Genomic DNA, 22,425 nt, shown 5'->3' with positions numbered 1-22,425 from the left:
TACCCACAAATATTAGGTTCATTGAATCAACAGTTTTTTTCCTTTTTTAAAAACACAAACTAAAACTGTTGACCAGCTAGTGTATGTAACTGACTCTAACCACCTGCACTTGCAGCAGTGCAAAGTCCAGATGTTTTGGTAGCCATCAACAAGCATCTGGAGTAATTCAGGCTGGATAGCTGGTTGCTGTTCTTGGCAGATTTGGCGTAGTTTGTTTAAATTGTTTGGTTTCCTGGTATGGAGCTAACGTTGAAGCATAGTCCAAACATTTTCACTCGATCTAAAGTCAGGCCTTTTGATAGGCTATTTCAGATGCTAGCATGCTTTATCCATTACAAAACCAGATGTGCGTTTGGGTTCGTTCTTCTGTTCAAACACCCATTTGTGTCCTGGTTTCAACTGTCTAGCTGTTGATTTTAGCTGAAGAATTTAAAGGTAGTCCTTCATTATTTTCTCCATTTTCTGAAAACAGCCCAAAACAGCCCGGATGCTTGACAGTTCTTACAGTAGTCTTCGGTTTGAAAGCCTTCCAACCATGCCTCCAGTCATTGTGGTCAGGTGGCTCAGTCTGTGTCTCCTCTGACCATAAAAACCCTCTCGGTCCATGATGATGTAAAACTGGCTTCAGTAACTCTGATTATTGAACACTGGTGTTCCAGCAGTTTGTAGTTCATGGCAGGCTTCACCCTCAGTGCTTCCTGACCTGTTCCTAACATCCTAACTCATTTCTTCTCATTGAGGGAGACAGTTTGGGTTTTCCTGCAGACCTTGGCAAAGTGGTGACACATCAGAATAACTTGTGTATAGATGATATCAGACTATCGACTGATTTAAATACCCTCTGCCAAGGAGAGCGGTCAATTTTCCAGATGCTTGTTGCTGGTCTAGTTGAGGTGCAACTTGTGAACATTAGTGATTGTGTGTGTATTTGTGACCCTGTGTGGAATAAAGAAAACCATGGTGTGCGACCATCCTGCCCACTAAACTTACTGTGACATCCATGCCCCCCCCCGTGATGAGTGTCAGCGTTTGACCACAGCTGGATGTATTTCTGCTTTGACCTCTTGGTATTGCTGCGCTAACAGCTCCTCTCTGTTTCCACGTTCATCAAATATGATTTTCACAGCAAGTATTATTGTTTTTAGATGATGTAATCAGATACAAAGGTTATTTCGATGTACTTGCAATTAAGACAAACCATAAATGAAAATGAAATCCTTATTGAAGGCACTCTAATGAAGCTAATTACATTAAAGGTCACTGAGACATACCAACACATGGAGGCATTGTCTGCTATCACACAGTCAGCAAAGCTGTTTTCTGACTACGGCTGAAAATACAAAGAACTGCTCAGTCAGACGTTAATGCTGCTTTAGCTTTTAGCTTGCATCACTCGTGCGTCACCGGTGATGTCACTGCCCTGCAACAAATCTCCCAAACGCCTCACCTGTCAGCAACCCTGGGAGCGCTCTTTAAATTCTGCCACAGCATCTTTCAGGCTCGACATCTAAAGAACAGAGCTTCTTCATATCTCGTCTGCACTTTGGACACAAGCGGGGGGACAGAAAAATGAGGAACAACATAGAGATCTGGGGTTTTACATGACACACATGTGAGCAATAATCCAGTTATGACTCATATAATCCTTCTGACAGTTTGGTGTCAACAAAGTGTTTGTCTGCTGGTGGGCAGGGGTTGGAGAAAAGAGAAAAGAGATTAGGGAAAGGAGCAAGAAAGATTTCCAACAGCCAGTGAGAAGAAGACGAAAGATGACAGCAGGCGAGTGTAAATGCACAAAAAGGAGCACTGCAGAGAAACCTCACAGTTGGAGAGAGAGATTTGTGGTCAGCTGGTGTGGGTCAACGGTATGCCTGTGGTGATCGCCACAAGATGCAAGAGAGAGAGAGCGAGGCGGCGGTGAAGGAGAAAGAACAGAAGTAGGGTAATCTGCGAGGATAAGCAGAGCTGCCCTTGTTCCTGTTGAGCTGTGTGTTGTGTTTTGGAAACTCGCTCCGGACCACATGCTGAGCCAGCCTCCTGTGACCACCAGCATCTTACTGTATGTCACACACGCTGTGGGCCTCAAGACCAGTGTGGGAAAGCGCTTTGGAGCTATCGGCTCAAAGCGCTTTGTGCTGATCGTAGGCGCACGTGTTGTGTCACCAAAGGCAGGGTGATGTTCGATAACAGCAGCAGCCACTTTCATTAGTTACAGAGCAGCAAAATAGGCTAAAGGTCACCGAGGCTAAGGCAGCTAAATCCTGTAGATGACACATAAAACACACTGTCAACCAGTAGGACCAGTATGCACTGCACTGGGCCTTCTTTCTCCAGTATTGATAGCGATAGCACGGCTTCTGCCATTCTTCACCACCACTCAGATGTGATGTTGGTATCAATTGTGTCTGTGAGGAAGACTAAGGGACGTGAGCTATTTCAGCTCTTTATCAGTCGTTCTCAACATTTAGCCTGGACACAGTTAAAGACATCAGAGAGGTGTAAACAGCTGATCCTAACATCAGTCAGGGCTGAACATGGATCCTTTCTGGAAATGTGTCATGAAGATAAAGCAGGAGTGCCTGTGTTTGCGTTGGTGTAAGAAGAGTCTGTGTTAGAGCCGCTGATGGTTTTCCAGGATAAAGGAGTCTTGCCATCTGAGCTGTTTTTGAGCACCGCTTCTCTCAGGTTACCCTGACTAACCGATGTGTATTGACCCGGTTCTTTCCCTGGTTATAGCTCACCTTTAGCTGTTCAGCAACAGTGGGATTGTTTCATACATCATGCAGTGTAGTGTGTGTGTCCTCTTCTGTCTGTGCCTGATTGTAGCAGAAACATCAGAGCACTGAGCCGGGCCTGCAGGTTTTATTGGGCATTTATAGAAGAGTTTCTTCCTTTTTATTGATTTCTTACTCTGTGATTAGTTGCATTGTTCCAGCACAGTAGTGAAGAAGCATAGGCCTGACTGCGTGGGCTGTCGTTCGTCCTGCTTCACTGCTGCTTGGCTGTCCAGCAGGCCGGGCTGGCACACAGTGAGCTCATTGTGATCCGGTGCCCTGCTGGCATTGTGAAGCACTGACTAACTGACCACTCTACTATCTAACCCTGGAGCAAGAGCTGATGAAAGAGGACGACTGTCCTGCTGTCCTACTAAAGCTCACTGAGACTGGATGACTCCTCGCCCGCTGCACAGTGGGGACAAAGCACAGCGTACACTGCCCCACAGTATGAAGCAGGCTGCTTTATTAAAGGATGGATGAAGAGTTAAATAACAGATCAATACAATAAACAAAGTGAAATAACAGAGTACGCTGTGTGAATGCAGGAGAATGGACCAGGATGGGCTGTTAGTTCATTCTTATTACAATATTTCTGCAGGTTGTTTACAGCAGGTCTGAACACCCGATGAAGAAAACTCATCACAGATGGGTCACACAGCACTGTGATATGCTGCTGCTATGAAAGCCAATCATTCTCATTGATCTGATTGAACTGATTACATAAGCTGCCTGTTATAGATATATGTTTGTATAGGTGACTGATCTGGTGTTTTTACTGTGTCTGCAGGCTTTCAAAGAGATGCTGTATGCTGCTCAGGACCAGGCCCCGTCTATTGAAGGTATTACATGCATGCGCACACAGCCATGTACTTATGGCTTCACAGGAAATGACATCGACTTCCTCTTTCTTTCACCTTCTCTAGTCTTGCGAGCTGTTGGCCTAACCCTGTCTTACTTTGTACTGGAAACCATTGTGTTATCATTTAGGTGTAAGACCACGCGTGTTACAGCTGAACATGGTCCTAACCCAAACCCAACAATTCCTAAATACTGATGTTCAAAAAGTATTTAAAGATATGATATGTGAGGAAAACTTGATGGTCTACAGCTCAGTGTGTTTGTTAGGATAGCTGGGCACAGACTCATCCTGGGGGGGCGTGGTCATAAAAATGTGTGAGTGCTCACATAGAGTACAAGTGCTGCCCAGTTACTGTCTTACTTACATTCAATTAGGCTGATTGATTGATCCTGAAAATAACGATTAGTGAAGTCCAATATTCTCCGTTCCAAACACAGAATATTCAGAAAATATATTTACTGCAGCTACCGATTATTTTAGTAATCGAGTAATCTATCAGTTATACCATCAAGTAATCCGATAACTGATCCGATATACAGCATCGGTCCGATCCTGACCTAAATTAGTGGATCAGATATCTGGGAGAAATGAAAAATGTAACCCGATCCATCAAATATCACAAAAGCACCTCACAAAACCTGCGACATGGCGTAACCTGGGTAGTGACCTCAGCACGTCGGAGCAGTACGCGTCACGTGACAGAGCAGACCTGTCGGCGGGCTGGAGTTCACACTGAAAGCATCTGGAGCCTCACTACGTGCTGCCAAACCGGCATCTCGGAGAAAGCTATCCCAGAAAACAAAGCAAGTGTGTAAGTTCATCTGTGAATGTTTGTGAAGCGTTCCCACGTTAAGCTTAACAGCCGATACATGGAGCTGGGACGTCTGTGCGCTGCCATTGCCAAGTCTGACCGTACGATGGACAGACTCAAGTTTGACTTTGGAAAAAACTGTTACAGGTTAAACAGTTTCAGGGTTCGAAAAACCCCAAAACAAAGTATGAAAAACACTTTTTGTCATACTTGTGTTAAGTTTTGTATAGAAATGACACAAACTCCAGTCTGAGGTTAAACATAATAGTAACGGCTCACACTGACATCCATCCTGATCAAACCTGAGTGTCATGCAGCCTGTTTGCACTGCTGTCCACTCGGGACGTTTATGTTCAGCTGTAAGTGTTAAAGGCTCCACTATACAACCTGTGTTTAAGTTGTTGAATATGAACTTTATTTTGCACTTCTGTTTTTCAGAACAAAGAGTTTCTGAAATCTGCATCAAATTGGATTTTAAATTACTTTTGAATATTACTTCAAGCACTTAGATTGAAAGTTCTGCTAAAGGTTAAAATACAAATATCAGTATTGCTGAACTGTGAAATATTTTGGGTGTAGTGTTTTGTTTTTTTTTTAGCTTTAGTGTTTTGTTTTTTAAATTTGAGTATGAACTTATACAAAATGCAGCAAGATGGTAAAAAAACAGTTTTATTGATTATAAAATGGACTATATCGGATTCATATCGGTATCAGCAGATATCCAAATGTATGATATCGGTATCGGGCATAAAAAAGTGGTATGGTGCTGCTCTGGTGTGAACACTTGGTGGTTTGTTGATCCGGTGTCTGATGATCACAGGATAGAAACAGCTCACCATCTCAGTTACGGCTCCGCCTCTTGGGTCTTCACGCCGTGTAAACCGACTCGGCTCCACGTTACGGCGAGCCGGCGTCGCTGCCTCCTGATGTCAGTGTTTTGGTTGTGTCAGACCTTTTTCTCCACGCGCTGCTCCTGAACACATTTCCATTGCAGGTCTGATTTTAGTCACAAACCTGGGTGAAACGCCCTGCTAGTAACTGATCCACACCTCTAATGTGCAGCACTCCCTACATATCAGCAGCCATATTTAAACTAATGTCAGTGTTTATTTTACAATAAATGTGTTGTTTACTAAACACGTTTCTGCTAGCATGGCTCTGTGCCTGTCTGCAGCAGCTGTGCTGAACTTTTGTTTCCTCATTTCTGACTGAAGAAAGCGGCACACGTCATTACTGAGTGGGAGAGCCCAGCAGCCCCTTCATGTGTCCACAGTGGGAAGCACAAAGCCTGCGTGTGTTTGACTGGAGTTTAATGTTAGCCCAGCTTTCATGTGTTTTGCAGTGCAGGCATTTGCTGCCTTGTGAGTACTAAGACTGAAGGAGCAGTTAGGTTTTCCAAACTAAGCAAAGATGTGCATGTGATGGAAATGCACACGTCTGTCTTTATGCAGTAGTTTTGTTTGTATTTAAGAATCAGCTGGGCTGTTTACTGTGTTTCTATGCACAATATTTGTGTGCACACAGCTTCAGCTGGATGCAGCTGAACACATGAAAGCCCAGGATACAAACAGCATGACCTCCTGACTGGAAGTGCAGTTCTTTACCTCCAATCATTTTATATGACGACACTTCAACCTACATTATTGTTTAATTATGTGTCTTTGCAAAAATACAGCAGCAGGAGCCACAAAATGACCAAAATTTAAGGCCTCAAATCATCTTAGAAAGTCTTCAAACCAGTTATCAGAGGCCTTTATTCCATCATGTAATGACAGGCCTGGTCATGTCACTGCGCTGCATACTTTTAAAGCAATACTAAACAACGTGACTAGCACAGTGCGCTTTCCTGGTTTTTCATCTTATTTTGACAGAAGCGACTTTAACCACTTAAAGGGCCTATTTCTGTCCCAAATGTGATGTTAGAAAACCCAAACAGCAAACCGTGTCACCTCTTATACTGCTGCTTTGCACCAAACATGGCTGCAGCTGCCAAAGGACCATTGATCCTGTGTATACGGCTGTGTGCTGTTAGTTTTTAATCAGCGACCCACTCGGCAGCAGAAGTGAAGCGAGCGCTGCTCTGTGAATTAAAATGTGATTTTAAACCTGAGGACCAAAGCCTATTTTAAGCTCTAGTCCACGCACATATTTGAATGTGAGCACAGAGAGTCATAGCGGTACAGACGGGAGTGAAATGTCACATCTGTCCAGTGTTTCATGATGTGAGGCATCCAGATGGATTCAGGAGGAACAGTGGTGTGTGAAGCTGATCACGTCCGTTCTGAACTTTCACACATTTCAAACGGCTTACACAGAATAAACATTTTTCTGTTCATGTGTAAATGTAACAATGAGACGTTTACGTTGATCACATGTTGCAGTTTTAAGGTAATCCAAACTCTGGTCGGCTCACGTGTTTGGTTGTGCTTAATCACATGTTCTTCAGTTTGATTAGGGACGGGACGCTGGCAGTTAGCTGCTTATTGTAACTAGCACAGGTCAGTAATCATGTTAGGGCTGCCACGATTAGTTGACTATCAAAATCGTCAATGGCTAATTTAATAGTCGACTCGTCGTTTGAAGCTTTGTAAGATCCTGAAAGACGCAGGGATAAGTAGTAGGATTTAAGAGTGTAATAACGGACTGAAACAGAAGATGGCAGCACTGCATCTACAAGGATGCCAGCTGCTGTTAAACACCGAAGAAGAAGAAGCTGTGTCCAGTATCGTACCTGTGTCTAAATTCAGGGGCTGCATCCTCCTGAGGCTGCATTTGTAGGCCGATTACGTCACAGCGACGCGACGAAGGCTGTCCAAATTCAAAGACTCCTCCAAATGCGTCTGACAAATGCGTCCTTCATTTCCCCAGATTTGAAGGATGGGTCAGGTGTATCCTTCGTGACCCACCCTATCCCAGAATTCATAGCGCGGCCCAGCCAATTGCAAGAACACCTGGCTACAGCCACTGGGGAGCACCATATTGCGACCTCCACAGTTGCCAGAAACACGTGACTTCAGTTAAATCAACTTTGACAGCGAAAACTAAATTGTGTTTTTGTTACTATTGACGCTGCTGAGAAATAAACATGGTTCACTCTGGGTTTGTTCAAAAAACACTATCCCTTCAGCTTGTTCGTGGCCAAAAGTGTCCATGTTTTATGTTTTTTGTTTCTTTGCTACTTGTCTGCTTAAAGGTTTTTTCATAAATATAAAATAGTCATTACTTTTTACATTTTTTTTAATCCTTCAAACTCCTTTTTCTGGTACAATGCACCTGTTTGAAGACAACCTCAAAACTTCCAGCACTGCTACTGGAAATTATTGTACAGCGGTCCCTCGCTATAACGTGGTTCACCTTTCGCGGACTCGCTGTTTCGCTGATTTTTTTACAGCGCATTGTGTTCTGCGTCCTGATTGGCTGTAGACCATTGTCAATCAATCTTGTGCCGTGTCTCCTGTACAGCACAGAATGTGTTCAGCGTGTCAGATTTACATAAATCTTCGATCGCTAGCATTGTGACTCTGAAGTGCTGCACTGTATGTTTGTAAGTTTCCTCCCCAACAAACACAACAATGTCGACCAAACGTCGTCACCTGCAGGTGCCTTTGGTTTCATTCTGTAATACTGAACTTATTTTTCTACAAAGGTTTGAACTTTGTGTTTAAACAAGCGAGAAAAGTGTGAAAATGTTCATGCCTGTCTGAGAAAAGTGTATAAAGCATGTAGTGAGGGCTTTTACAGCCTTAAAACATCTATAATAACTGTAAAAAATAAAGTTGGCTACTTCGTGGATTTCACCTACCGCGGGTTATTTTTAGAACGTAAGTCGCGATAAACGAGGGACCGCTGTATTATTAATAGTAGATGCTGGGACATCTAATTGATTAACATCAACATTGATTATTATGCACTGTTATTTTTGTTCAAGGACAGCAAAAAATATAAAACTCTTTCTCAGCTTGCTCGTTGCTAAGAATGGCCACTTTTTGTGTTCATTCACAAAATGCTATAAAATGTATATTTATTAAAACATTTTTCTACTTTTACCGACGTGACTCTTTAAATTAGAACCAGTCCTTTTTAATCAAAACCAAAATTTTATCTAAATTCTTTTTTTTTTACTCTTTAAATGCCAGTTATGCTATATATTACCAGTAACTTTTCAGATAAAAAAGTGATAAAGTCCTAATGTTCTAATGAAACTTCATATTTTTTTTATTTATTTTTCATCTGAGCATCGGGGAAAAGGCTGTCTTGTAATTGTTGAGGTCACTAGTGTGCACCCCATTTCTTCCAGGATCGCTCTTCATTTGTAGGTTTTAGAGGACTCCTACTGCTGTGAAGTGGTTTCATGGGACAAAGGCTTGTATTCAAAGATCTGGGAGACTGTAGAGATGAGCAGTGATGCCCTTCCTACCATCTTTTCAGAAAAATAAGTGATCTGGAAGCTGTTAGGCTTACTTACAGCAGTAGCACTTTCTGCACCTGCATAAACTCCAGGACACATTTACTAACAGTGTTTGTTGCTGTTTGTGCTGCAGCTTTAAGTTTTTTTGAGAGTTAATATTTTGGCTATGGTGTCTTGTTATGAAATGTACAAGAGTAAAAGTGTTTTTAGCAGGTGCTTCAAAGCCAAGTTTGACTGGGAAACTCAAAGCTCAATCGCCTGTATCAACAGAAATTCACTGCAGGCTGTGCAATATTTGATGCATCATAATTAATACCAGTCTATCTTGCAAACACATATTTGTGCTGCAATGTCATGCACAAACTATTGGATCCTTATGATCAAACCTATGTCATTCTTTTGGTCCATGCAGTGCGGTAAGCCATCAAACACCCTTATTTGAAAATCAGAATATTACATGAAATTGTGTGTTTGGCCAAAAATGGGTAAATGATTAAAAACTACAATTTACATGTGTTGAGATTAGAATGAAAGCATTTTTACTTAAATTATATCATTTAGTACTGTCAGCAACAAGAAATTAAAAAAGGTTGTTATAATGGTTTTCAATTGGCCAAAAATGGCCACGATAGAGCCAAGAGGAACAATAAGATGTTTAGTGTATATATTTTTGATGAATTTAAGAAGCTGAAGTTGAAAATTATAAAAGCTGAAAAAAACCTAGACCCTTGGGAAGTTTCATTCCATTTGCATTAACACAGCAAAAATGGTCAAAAAAACAGAAGTGAAGTGGCCACATAAGGCCAGCACAGAGCCCAGAGGGTTCATGTGTAAAATGTATAAAAATGTTATTGATTACAAGGAAATAGGGCTGCACGATTTTGCAAAAAATGAGAATCACGATTTTCTTTTCCAATATAAATATTTATAGCACTTATTAACTGCACATCAACTTCGTAACAGTTGAAACTGAACATAAAAACAATAAATAAACATAAAAACAATAAATGCCTCACATTTTGTCGTTGCCACAAAATGTTGTACTGCTTGAAATTCCGTCTCCACCGTTGCTTGACACTGCGTGTATAGAGCAGGTAGTGCAACAATAGAAAAATAGTTGCGGGACGGCACTGTGTAGCGTTTGTCTAGGGCAGGGGTCAGCAACCTTTAACACCCAAAGAGCCATTTGGACGCGATTTCCACACAAAAGAAAACTCTGGGAGCCGCAAATACTTTCTGACATCTAAAATGAACATAACACTGTATATATTGTTTTTCTTTTTTCTTTTTTTTTTTTACCCTTATGCTTTGTGTGAACAACTAAGGTGTGTTGCTTAAATGCATGAAGTGCTACAGAGAAAATTACATTTATGTAATTAACACATTTTGAACTTTGCAAAATTCCGCCTAAGTATGTATTTTACTTGGTTAATATGTGTGGCGGGGCGTGGACTGCAGCGCCGCTACAGGGGAGGCGGACGCACCTTAGCGGTACCCGCAATCACGCCTCGCCGCCTTAACGTCTGTGCCACCTATGCTGTTGTGTTGGTGTGTGTCGGGCTGCGAGCTTTAACACCGGCTGTATGCGTAAAGCAACCGTGTGTGAAAAGTGGTCAATGAAAAGATGCTGAAAAGCGTGTTCATGGAAACATAGTCGGGTCTGCCGTGATATGTTTACAATGGGACTTCCGCTCCTGAACCTCGTACAGCGTCTGTTGTACGATCGGGGCTGTACGAAGTCACTTTCATCTTTACGCACGACTGTAAGCTGTCGCCTGTGAGGCGTGAACGTGTTTGTTTTGGAGAACAGCTGCTGACATAATGTGGATCCGAAGATCCATAATTGGCCTACCTGGGGTTGGCGGGCGTTTCGCCGGTATATCGGCTTCCGCAAGTGTGACGCTTATTTTGATCGATCAAAAACTAATAGAATATAATTTTATATTTATATTTCAATATCACAATAATCTTCCAATTTAGAACTACGAGTTAAAAAAAAGAACTAACATAAATAAAATAGACTTTAGCTAATTACTTACAAAAAATTATTTATTTCCCCAAACCACGCGGAGTCGTAGAAGGACTAAAGATCCGCATGCGGCTCCGGAGTCGCAGGTTGCCGACCCCTGGTCTAGGGTGTTGATCATTTTCCTAAATCCTCGTTTTGCACAGTGTTGATGGAGCCATATCTTTGGTCAGGTGATAAGTGATAGCCTCCGTAATTTCTTTGTGCCTGCGGGAGTTCGACGTGTATAGGGAAGCGCTGTATAAGGTTCCTGTTATTGATGTTTGGGTGGTTGACCAGGACGGATTTTCTCCTGTCACTTTCTCGTCATCCCTGACGTGTTCTCCGTTGTTTCTTTCCTGCCAATTTGAGCATCACACGGCACAGCTTCTGTATCACGTGGTATAAGGCACCGCCCATGTCATTTGTTGAGCAGGAAGGGTGAGCGCTTGTTTTCATGCAGGTTATGTCCCGGATCAAAATGCGGTACAATCGCAGTCTTTTTTTTTTTTTCTTTTTTTTTTTTTTTTAAATCGTTGTCATTTGGAAATGAGATCGCACATAAGTATGAATTGAGATCGCGATTTTCTAACGATTAATCGTGCAGCCCTACAAGGAAATACATTAATGTTTATAGCAACTGTAAGCTTTTTATTTTGAAGTTACAAGTATAAACAATGTTGTTACATTTACACTGCAATTCTTTACTATAAGTATGGACATGGAAACAAGTGAACAACATTTTGAAATATGTTTAATTGGAATTCTGTACACGAAAAAAACAAAAAAAACAAAAAAACCCCAACAACACATAAAAAACACAAACAAACAGCCAGAGCCTTCATCTGTCCATTACATGTCAAACATCGCATTGACCCGTAGTCCCTGCTCATCAGCACATGCTTTTAAAAACAGCTCCATGTCCTCTGCAAACTGAAAAGCAAAGAGAAGGAAGTCCCTGTACACAAACGCACTGCAGATGACAGGCCAGGCAAACATCTATTGATCTGTTTCAATGCCTCCTCATCACGTGAGCCTTGTTTTTTGTTTTTTTAAGACTAAGACCAGAGTGAGGGCGTTTCATTTTCATGGACTTTCCATAAGCCGCAGTTTCATTTATCACAGAGCGTAGAGCACATGAATGTTCTACAGATACTGGAGACAAGACATCGAGAGGGAGGCGGTGCTCCTTGGAGTGCGTCTTTAAATGTAGTTGTAGAGAATGCAATCAGTTTATATAACAATCAGATTGTACATGTTAACAAAAACATCCAGGCCATCCTCAATAATAAAGGCAAAAAGGTATGGATCACAAGAGCTGTCAAGAAATGTGGTGAACAGAAAATAAAAAAATAAAAATAAATGTAACGACCCTGATTTGAAAATGTAGGGAATACAAAGTACAGATACTCATGCTAAGTACAGTAATGAAGTATTTGTACTTCGGTACTTTCTGTCTCTGATGCCGACAATAAATTATATTCTAATGCAAAATGTGTATTTTTTGTCTTGTCGCCCACAGAAGCCCTTAATCCAGCTCTCTTACTTAACCCAAGGCCAGTAAACAGACACATCGGTGTGTTTCTCTGCCATGAAGCACGATAAAAAAAACCAAATTTAAAAATGAGCGTTGTTGTAACTCAGAGTGCCAACATGATCACTGTAAGCAAACTAGATGATTCCTACAATTATGAAATAACTAACGGCAAATTCATATATGAAAGACTCTGTCCCAACCTTTACGATCCACTTGAAAGGTTTCCACTGTATCCATGCAGGGTACGTGTATCCAGCTACTGTGGAGGCCGCAGCCAGACCCTTCTCGCCAATTCCAACAATGGCGGCAGCTACTTAGTTTAAATATTACGCTTATTAATCTTTCTGGGTCACAACATAAACTTTTAACATGTTTTCAGGCGAGAATGTAGCTGTGTAAACTTCAGATATCTGCTCGATTTATCGAGACATCACATATTTGCAGAAGCGCTCCGACGTTTTCGGGGACGTCTGTTACCCACCAGCTCCATAGCTAGCTGGGGCAAGAACAGCGGACTCCCCGCACATCGTTTTCGAACCCCCGTGGTCTTCACTACTCAGGTTAAACATGATATATAAGTCAGTTAGATAAAATGTTATTGTTTGGCTTTTTTCAGTGTTTTATTTGTTCCTGAGTAAATGTGTTTGGCTGAGATTAAAGTTATAGTTTTCACAAACGTCACACAGGAAACTGATTGAACAGAAGTGTGAGATGCTCGAGAGTTTACTCCAGTGTCCTGTTATATTTTAGATAGCAAGGAGCAGACGGCCGAGTTTATTAAACTCCACCGAGACAATCTGCAAATTTCATTAAAAGTTTAATAAATTATCATCTTGTCTTTATTTTTAGTAGCACATACCTGAAACACTTCAAGCTGTAAGCTAATGATAGTTATATAAGAAAAGACGCATGCTGGTGCAACAAGCTGTACGTTATACGTCCAGTGGACACAAGATCTGATTAGTTGACTAATCACAAAAATAATCTGTGACAGCCCGAGCTCATGGTGGTTCATATTTAGAGCTACAGGGAGATTACCTCAGCTGCTTAATTGTGAATTGGGATGAAAAACATCATTGGAGAGCCTGACATTGTGTCATAACCCTAATTACTGTTATGCCTGACTTTCTCTCCTCTTACTGAGAGTGGTGTCATTAACAATGTTATATATTAATACCAGTCCCGTTAAAAGACCCACATCTCTAGTTCACATGGCTTATTTGTCTAACAGTTTATTGATGCTGGGCTGAGTGACATGTGATGGAGGTTGGGCAATATCTATGGTCACTGGTCACGCAGTCCACCCCCCTGATGTGTGTCACACAGTCAGAATACTCACCTGCTGCCTTCCACCAAAGCTACTTTTCAGGTAGATGTGCAGCTGCTCTGTTCTATACCAGATGATCACATTGTTATTGTAATAGCAACGTACTTATTAGGCTCTTTTCCCAGCATCGTAATAATGTTTTTTAGAAATGTAAACATGTTGATGTCATTAAAGGATATGCAGACAGCAGTTTCCTGTAAATGACAATCATCGATTGTCTAAACCTGCGTTTTGCCAAAGGAAAGCTTACATCATGCTGAGCTAGCGTCCTGAAAATGCTGCACGAGGTTAGATAAAGATTACAGAACGATGGAGGTTTCAAAGTCCACACAGCTTCACCTAAAGAACACCTGGACACGGTCCTGTGTACGCCCATCACGGCTGTTCATATTCCAGTCAGTGGATAAACTAGCTGCCATCACTTTGTTTAGAGCTGTCTCCTCAAAAGCTTGAAGTGGATCAGTGTTGCAGAGTGCTGTCACATGAGCTCATACTCAGTTTGTTTGATTGAGGTCCAGTCTGCTGACTGTGTGGCCCACTGGTCCCACAATAAAGTTTCCTTTTCACTGTTAAAAACTATTACACCTGTCTGTGATGTATATGTGCACTAGCTAAGGTACACTAAGCATTCACAGCTGTATGTTAACAAGGTGGAAGTGGGGAACACACTCTGGTGCCCCTCTCTCCCCCCTACAGTGGGCGTAGCTGCACACAGGCAGCAAGTGGAAACGCTGTTGTACACGGTGCTGAAAAAGCTCCACGAGTGTGTTAAAACCAGCGAATACAAAAGAGTTCAAATGTTCTTGGATCCTAACAGCACCTTTGCAGATGAATACTTTGTCGTATACTGTATGCTAGAGATAGAACTGGTGTGGTCTACACTGTTCCTCTGTATGGTGCCCTGTTATACAGTGAGTAATCCAGTCACACGTTGCTCCCCACTGAGAGGCTGTGATTCACAGGCTGATCGTCGTCTAATGATTAAAGCCGTCCTCATATTTGTGTCCACATCAGCTGACATGCACTTCCTCTATTTTGGTTTATTTTAGGAGTTTTTCCTGTCTGACTCGTCCCTCTGTCGCATGTTTGCTCTTCTGTAATAATTACATTATTTAGACGTTGGTATCGTGTTGTTTGTTTGGACCCTTTGTTTATTAGTTGATGTGAAGATATGTTTTGTTGAAATAATTTGTAAAATTAATCCAATCATCCAGCTCTGGTATTCTGAGGAAATGCTAGTCCGCTCAGTGAGCACAGGGCCCACCTGAGCATGTTGGGCCTTCAGCCCACTCCATGAAGTCTGTTTGTGATTGTTAGGACATTCACACCAGTGGGCTGTGGGCATGCTGTTTCTCCTTGCAAAAGGAGCAGATGCTGGTCCTGCTGATGGGTTAAGGACCTTCTACGGCCCTATCCTCTGGGATCTCCTCCATGCTCGTCAGACTCTGCTGGGAGATGCAACAAAACCTCTTGCATGACATGCACTGATGTGCCCTTCTGGAGGAGCTGAACCTGTAGCGTTGAGATATTGCCCCATGCTACCAGTGATGCCACCGACTCTTGCCAAATGCAAAACAAGACTGCTACTCTTGGACCAGAACGCGTCATCAGTCCAGATTAGTGACAAACACTGGATGAAATCACAGAATGCAATTTATGCAAAGTGTGCAGCTTTACATGGACTCAAAGAGCAAATGCACTGATCCTGTCCCAGAGGCCGGGGTACACGGTGGAGGGATAAGGGGAATGACAGGAATCTGTTTCTGCTCTTTGTCCAAGTGAGAGATGTTATCAGCCTGTATCAGACTGTGTTGTAACCAGCCGTGCAGCATCGCATGCTGTTTGTGAAAGACTGCACACATTCACTGAGGCTGAGGATAGTTTGTTCAGAAGAAATATTTCTGTGCAGCTGCAGTAACACCTCACCTCACTCTGTGTAGGTAGTGGGAGGAGTTTCAGAGGTCACTGTCACACCTGAGCCAATTCATTTTTATCCAAAGGGTCAGCACCTCTCTGGTGTCCTCTATCTCATGAACACAAGGATGGATTTGAACATTTACTAACTTACCTAACCAGGCTTGATAGAAATGACTAATAACTTGGTTGTCCCATCCTGACATGGCCTTCTGTGACTAACAAAGAAACTAAAAGCTACCAAACACCAAGATGCTCAAATTAAATCAAATAAGTGGGTGATCTTCTACTCTGGCCACAGCCATGTTTTCTGCACAGTGGCAGTGCAATGAACAGATCTGTAACAGATCAAAGTTTAATAAAGGAGCAATAACTGCTACCTGATAAGCAGGAGGCAGCGCCCTTAGACAGCAGCATGCAGCGAGGGATTCAGTTGACTTTAGTTTTATTTATGTGGTGTCACTTCACAACAGTCATCAGATCAGCTGTGATCAGTGTTCACCCGTATGATCTTCTATCTGGCCTCACTGGCAGGTTAAAGTTTAATGCTGTGTAACCACGAACGGTAAAGGAAAATCGGTATTGAAGAGAAAGTCGTGGCGTTCCTGTCGCACGTCTCAGTGTTTTTGAGCCCAACGTGGCGCCTGGGTACTCGCTGTAGTTGCTGGGTTCCACAAAAAACACACGAAATGGTGCAAAGCAGGGTGTTGCTAAAAAACATTACTTGTCAAATGGAAAGTATAGGCTTTAGCTGAGACACAGACATGGCATAATGGTAATAATGATAATAATCATTATGACTTGACTGAGACACGGAGAGAAAAGAGCCGAATAAGGCCAAAACGGGATAAGGAGATTACGGTAGTCTGACAGCGGTGGCTGTTTGTGTGTTTGTGCACTGCTGAGAGAGGACCAGGGAGTGGTTTGGACACGCCAATTTAGTTAATTTGGTGTCTTGTCTAAAAGCAGCCACTCTGAAACACAGTGAATCACTGAGTGTGCACACTGTAAACCACCTGACCCCGCTGTTGTTTGCTTGTTGTTGACGTGACAGCGGGCTCAGCTCGGACACACAGGTCTGCTCAATTAAAGTTTACCAGAATCGGTGACATGTGACGTTGTCGAGAGGAAAATGATCCAAATTACAGGATTGGTAAAAGTCTAAAAAAGCACATGAGTCAGTGGGAGGAGCAGGAATCAGAGCTCGGAGTGTTCAGGTAAGTATAGCACTCCTGTCAGGATGACACGCTTGAAGAGAACGTCATTTTCATCATACTGATATTCCCACTGCCACTCGTGGCTTTGATTAAAGTGGACACGCCCACTTTCCACTGTCCGTGATTATTTTGCCTGTTGTCAGGTGATTTCAGCGACACTCCATCACCACACGTCTGTGCACATCAACCTTTTAACAGCGTTTTAACCCCAGCGTAGTCACATGTTTGAGGCACTTCTGCATCGCCTTTGCTTCTGACACCTGGAAGCTGCATCCATCTTGTCACTGAGCTTTAAAGGCTCATACTTTTAGGCTGAAGCTGGCTCTCCGTGTTTTAAAGTCAGAGTTTGTGTCCGTGAGTATGCCAGCGTCCGTTTGACTCACAGTGAAGGAAGTTTCATCATCACGTGGGGAGCGCGAGGCTCTGTACAGACATGGCGCCCGTGGTATCCGTGTCAGGAACAGTCTCTGGCCGTCTCCACAGCGCAGGCCGTGTGACGGCTGCTTCCTACATGCTGTGTCCAGGATGTTGTAGACAGTCAAGTCAGTGTTTGTCTTCAGATAAAAACCAGCTGTGGTTTCTTTATTTAGATCAGGGGTCCCCAATCCCAGTCCACGAGGGCCGGTGTCCTGCAGGTTTTAGATGTGTCTGTGATCCATCACAGCTGATTCAAATGGCTAAATGACCTCCTCAACATGTCCTGAAGTTCTCCAGAGGCCTGGTAATGAACTAATCATGTGATTCAGGTGTGTCGACCCAGGGTGAGATCTAAAACCTGCAGGACACCGGCCCTCGAGGCCTGGAGTTGGGGACCCCTGATTTAGATGAATAAGAACCAAAGGTGCACTGACAGTGAACACACTTACATGATTACACTGTAACTGTGCTTTGTTATTAATTAACAAAGTTTCTCATTTGGATGGAAAGTAGTTGAATAATAATGTGAAATAACAAACATACAGAGTAATCCTGCATCATTCAGAACAGGGGTGTCCAGCTCCAGGCCTCGAGGGCCGGTGTCCTGCAGGTTTTAGATCTCACCCTGGGTCAACACGCCTGAATCACATGATGAGTTCATCCCCAGGCCTCTGGAGAACTTATTTAGCCATTTAAATCAGCTGTGTTGGATCAAGGACACATCTAAAACCTGCAGGACACCGGCCCTCGAGGCCTGGAGTTGGACACCTGTGATTCAGAAGGACGGCTGCTGTGTGTCACCGCTGATCTGTTCACACAGTCTTTAAGTCTCAGTTCAATGTGTGTAAACGTTTCTCTTCCTGTCCTCTCGGTATTTCTGAAAGCTGCTGCAGAGTTTCCATTATGTTTAGGCTTAAAGTCTGAAGTGAGTGAGTGGAGTTCATATTCCATCCTGAATCTCAGACACAGCACAGGGGCTGGACGGCTCACTGCTCCCCCTGCTGGTTGGAGCACAGCAGCACAGGCCTTTGCACACACACAGTCACCCACTTGCCCATTTTTATTTATGCACTTTGTTTCTTTTCCTTAACTTTGTGCGCACAGGTTTGTTTCCTGCTGTGAGATGCTCTTCTAACAGCTCCTCTCTTGTTGCAGTCACAGATGAAGATACTGTCAAGCGGTACTATGCCAAATTTGAGGAGAAGTTCTTCCAGATGTGTGAGAAGGAGTTGGCCAAAATCAACACCTTCTATTCTGGTAATACCTGCAGCTGGTAGCACCGGTTTAAAGGCTCACCAAGACTGTGTGTTCTTATTATCTTGTCTCTTCTGTCTTTACTGTGTCTCACTCTCTCCTTCCAGAGAAGCTGGCAGAGGCTCAGCGGCGATTCGCCACGCTGCAGAACGAGCTGCAGTCCTCGCTGGATGCACAGAGGGAGAGCTCAGCCAGTGGGCGGGGCCTGAGGAGGAGGAAGACGGTGTTTGCCTTGTCACAGCAGGAACGATGCAAACACAGAAACATAAAGGACCTGCAGCTGGCCTTCTCAGAGTTCTACCTCAGCCTTATACTGCTGCAGAACTATCAGGTGCACACTCGTACAACGGAGCAAATACACAGAGGAAACCTTTGATCACTGATTATATCGTCACATTTCCCCGAGGGTTCAGTTTAGCTTTTTTATTATAGTATTTGATTGGAAGATCAAGGACATTTTTTATCACACTGTAACTGATGATAAATAATAAATGCTAATGCAGGTGAATGTGCTCACCTACACACATACACAGGGCGTATGTATGCATGTAATAAAACAAATCTGATAATGGGTTTGTAATTAAAACAGAAACTATCAGCGCTTTTCTGCATATTTTTGAGCCGTGGCTAAAAAGGCAGCGTGTAACGTCACAGCTACAGCTGACTGGTTCTCATTGGTTGGTGCTTTTTCACTGAGGAGCGTCTTTGGCATTTGGAGTCCCAGACCCAAATCCATCGTAGTCCGTGTCCTCTAACCTTTAAGTTACAACTACGAGAGTTTCGACTCTGAGCTCAGTGTTGGCTCAGTCTGCACTGAGGACAAGCTGCAGTCCTGGAGGATCAGCTGATCCCAGCCCCCATCAGCTCACTGTTTACTGTTTTCCAGACGTTATCTGCTGTGGAGATAAAAATGTGCTTTATTATGGATTTAATGTGCTCAGTGCACAGGTGACATTTCAAACAGCTGATTGGCTGCCACAGAGGCTGATGCCTTGCCCCCCTCCTGTCTACTTTGTACGATAATATGAGTCTAATTTAAAAATCAGACTTATTAGAAAGCACGGTGTAAGCGACCCAGGACAGACCCGATGACTCGCTGATGCTTTTCAGCATCATCTTTATTCTTATTGTTATCACTCAGTTGCTGTACACACACACTCACACACTGACACACACACAGACACACACATGTGCGGGTTTGCTATCCTCGTGGGGACATCCCATTGACATAATGCTTTCCCTAGCCCCTTACCCTAACCCTAACCATCAAAAATGAATGCCTAACCCTGACCCTTACCCTAAACCTAACCATAACCTAATTGTAACCCTGACACTAAAACCACATTTTGAGTGTGAAAATTGCTTTCAACCCCGTGGGGACCTGGACTTGGGTCCCCACGGTGCAGAAAGTCCCACCAGTATAGTAAATGTCAGGTTGCGGTCCCCACCAGGATAGTAGAAACCCGTACACACACAGACACACACACACAGACACACACAGACACACACACACACACACACACACAGACACACACACACACACAGACACACACACACACACACAGACACACACACACACACACACACACACACACACACACACACACACACACACACACAGACACACACTGACACACACACAGACACACACAGACACACACACTGACACACACACAGACACACACTGACACACACTGACACACACACTGACACACACACAGACACACACTGACACACACTGACAGACACACACAGACACACACACAGACACACAGACACACACTGACAGGTCTAATGAAAGCGCCTTCCTCCTTCGGTGTCCTCACAGAACCTGAACTTCACGGGTTTCAGGAAGATCCTGAAGAAGCACGATAAGATCTTGGAGACATCAAGGGGAGCCGACTGGCGGGTGGCCCACGTTGAAGTAGCTCCGTTTTACACATGCAAGAAGATCACACAGCTCATCTCTGAGACTGAGGTACCTTCCACACATCCAAATTTAGACACGTCCCCTCGGCCACAGCTGTGGAGCCCTCGATGCCGCTCCAAACGAATGACGGGATGACCGACCTTCAACCTTTGTCTTTCAGGCGCTGGTCACCACAGAGCTGGAGGGTGGAGACAGGCAGAAGGCCATGAAGAGGCTGAGGGTCCCTCCACTTGGAGCTGCACAGGTCTCACACACACACACACAGATGTAGATTGTTGGTGTTCTGATCATTGCACTTGTGTGCCTTTTGAATTTTATGACTCACTTCAAATTTGTGCAAACAACAAACCTTTGCAGAAAAGTCCATAAAACTTAAGTGTAACACGCCGATTGTGGTGCAGTCCTGAGGGCGTCTGCATGTAGGATGACTCAGGACCTTCAGATGAGCTAGAACATGTTTCCTCCTGCTCAGCTGTGCTGTCAGTATGACCAAACATATGTTTGGTTTGGCAGGTCAGCTGGATGAAATTCTTTCTGTGGAAACGTCACAGGTGACGGCTCACAGAGCCAGGAACGATCTTTATCCTCTTTCTCCATATTTATCTCTTTATTTTAGACGAGTTCATCTCTGTTCCCACACCTGCCTCTGCCTTGGTCTCCATCTCACATCACATCAAGTGATGTTTACAGGAACAGACATAGTGCACACTATTAAATAATGATTATTATCTGTAGCTATTCAGTGCTGTCAGAGGACACCTGCAGCTGCTTTCATTGGAAGTTGAGCAGCGGGTTGTCCTGTTCAGCAGGTGTGTGCTGCAGAGCAGTGCAGGTGTTGTAACTCTGTCCGTCCGTGTGTCCACAGCCTGCTCCCGCCTGGACCACCTTCAGAGTTGGCCTTTACTGTGGAGTCTTCCTCGTCTTATTGGTCGTTGTGGTCATTACAGGTAATAACACAGTGACCTTTGTAACACTGAAGTGTCTCATTTATACTTCCTGGAATCTGACTGTGTTTGTGCACGGGCCGGAAATATATAAGTATTATTTTGGATTCTGGTCATCATGGGACAAGTGTGTCACAGGTGGTGTTTTAACCCACACACTGGACAAGTTTCAGATGGCTTTAATGGTTTAGGTCAGGGCTGTCACACACACTGTGGGCCACAAACAGCCCACGGACCAGTGAAGCGCCCCCTACTGTCAGTGTAAAGACGTCACATGTTGAACTGTTTTTCTACATGATAAAGAAAGAAATCTGTCAGCACGACTCTTTGGATTTAACTGACATAAGAAAACTGTCCATTTTTTGTCTTCTATAGTAGGAAGTGAAATATTTCCTGTCATTGTTCATTGCTTACTGCCTTTGTGCAGTAGGAATTTGTCTGCAGGACTCAGTGTGTGGTATATTTTGGATACAAGTGATTTTTGATAGAGTCCAGAAGACAAAAATATTGTGTATAATAATAGTAATAATAATAATGATAATAATACTTTATTACGCCACAGGAAAAAGGAGGCATTAGTGAGAGAAGGGAGAAATAAATGATTATGGAATATCAGCATCCTGGTGGGAGGTGACAAGAACAAAAGATGGAGTTGTAGCAAACCGTGAGGGTGGACAGCACTACAGAGTGGTCTGTAAAATTAGAGGTGTTATTAGAGTAGTGTTATTAAGGCATCAGGTGAGAATGAACAGAGAGACTAAATTTCAAATACACCACAGTAATTCACCAATAAATACATTTCTGGAAATGTGAAGAACAGTAGTATGTAAAGTTGTGGAGGGAAAGATCATCAGTCCAATGTTATTTACACAGCACCAAATCACAACAGTCACCTCAAGGAGCTTTATATTGTAAGGTAGACCCTACAATGATACATACAGAGAAAAACCCAACAATCACGTGACCCCACGTCAGTGACAGTGGCAAGGAAAAACTCCCTGTTAACAGGAAGAACCTCCAGTAGA

General features: G+C 43.3%; 1 protein-coding gene across 2 annotated transcripts in view; it reads left to right on the top strand.

Moving 5' to 3' along the window:
• Nucleotides 1–22,425, top strand: part of LOC116321942 (xenotropic and polytropic retrovirus receptor 1 homolog) — a 43,531-nt gene that overhangs the window by 9,432 nt on the left and 11,674 nt on the right. For both annotated transcript variants that reach the window (XM_031741889.2, XM_031741888.2), the window contains exons 2-7: nt 3,565–3,616; nt 18,428–18,529; nt 18,634–18,857; nt 20,355–20,504; nt 20,617–20,700; nt 21,322–21,403. In XM_031741889.2, coding sequence (XP_031597749.1) covers nt 3,565–3,616; nt 18,428–18,529; nt 18,634–18,857; nt 20,355–20,504; nt 20,617–20,700; nt 21,322–21,403 — 694 coding nt within the window. The remainder of the gene's footprint in view (nt 1–3,564; nt 3,617–18,427; nt 18,530–18,633; nt 18,858–20,354; nt 20,505–20,616; nt 20,701–21,321; nt 21,404–22,425) is intronic.

This window comes from Oreochromis aureus, linkage group 18 (genome assembly GCF_013358895.1).
Source record: "Oreochromis aureus strain Israel breed Guangdong linkage group 18, ZZ_aureus, whole genome shotgun sequence".
Taxonomy (NCBI): Eukaryota; Metazoa; Chordata; class Actinopteri; order Cichliformes; family Cichlidae; genus Oreochromis; species Oreochromis aureus.
The sequence above is the reverse complement of the archived record's forward strand: the minus strand, read 5'-3'. Positions and strand labels throughout refer to the sequence as shown.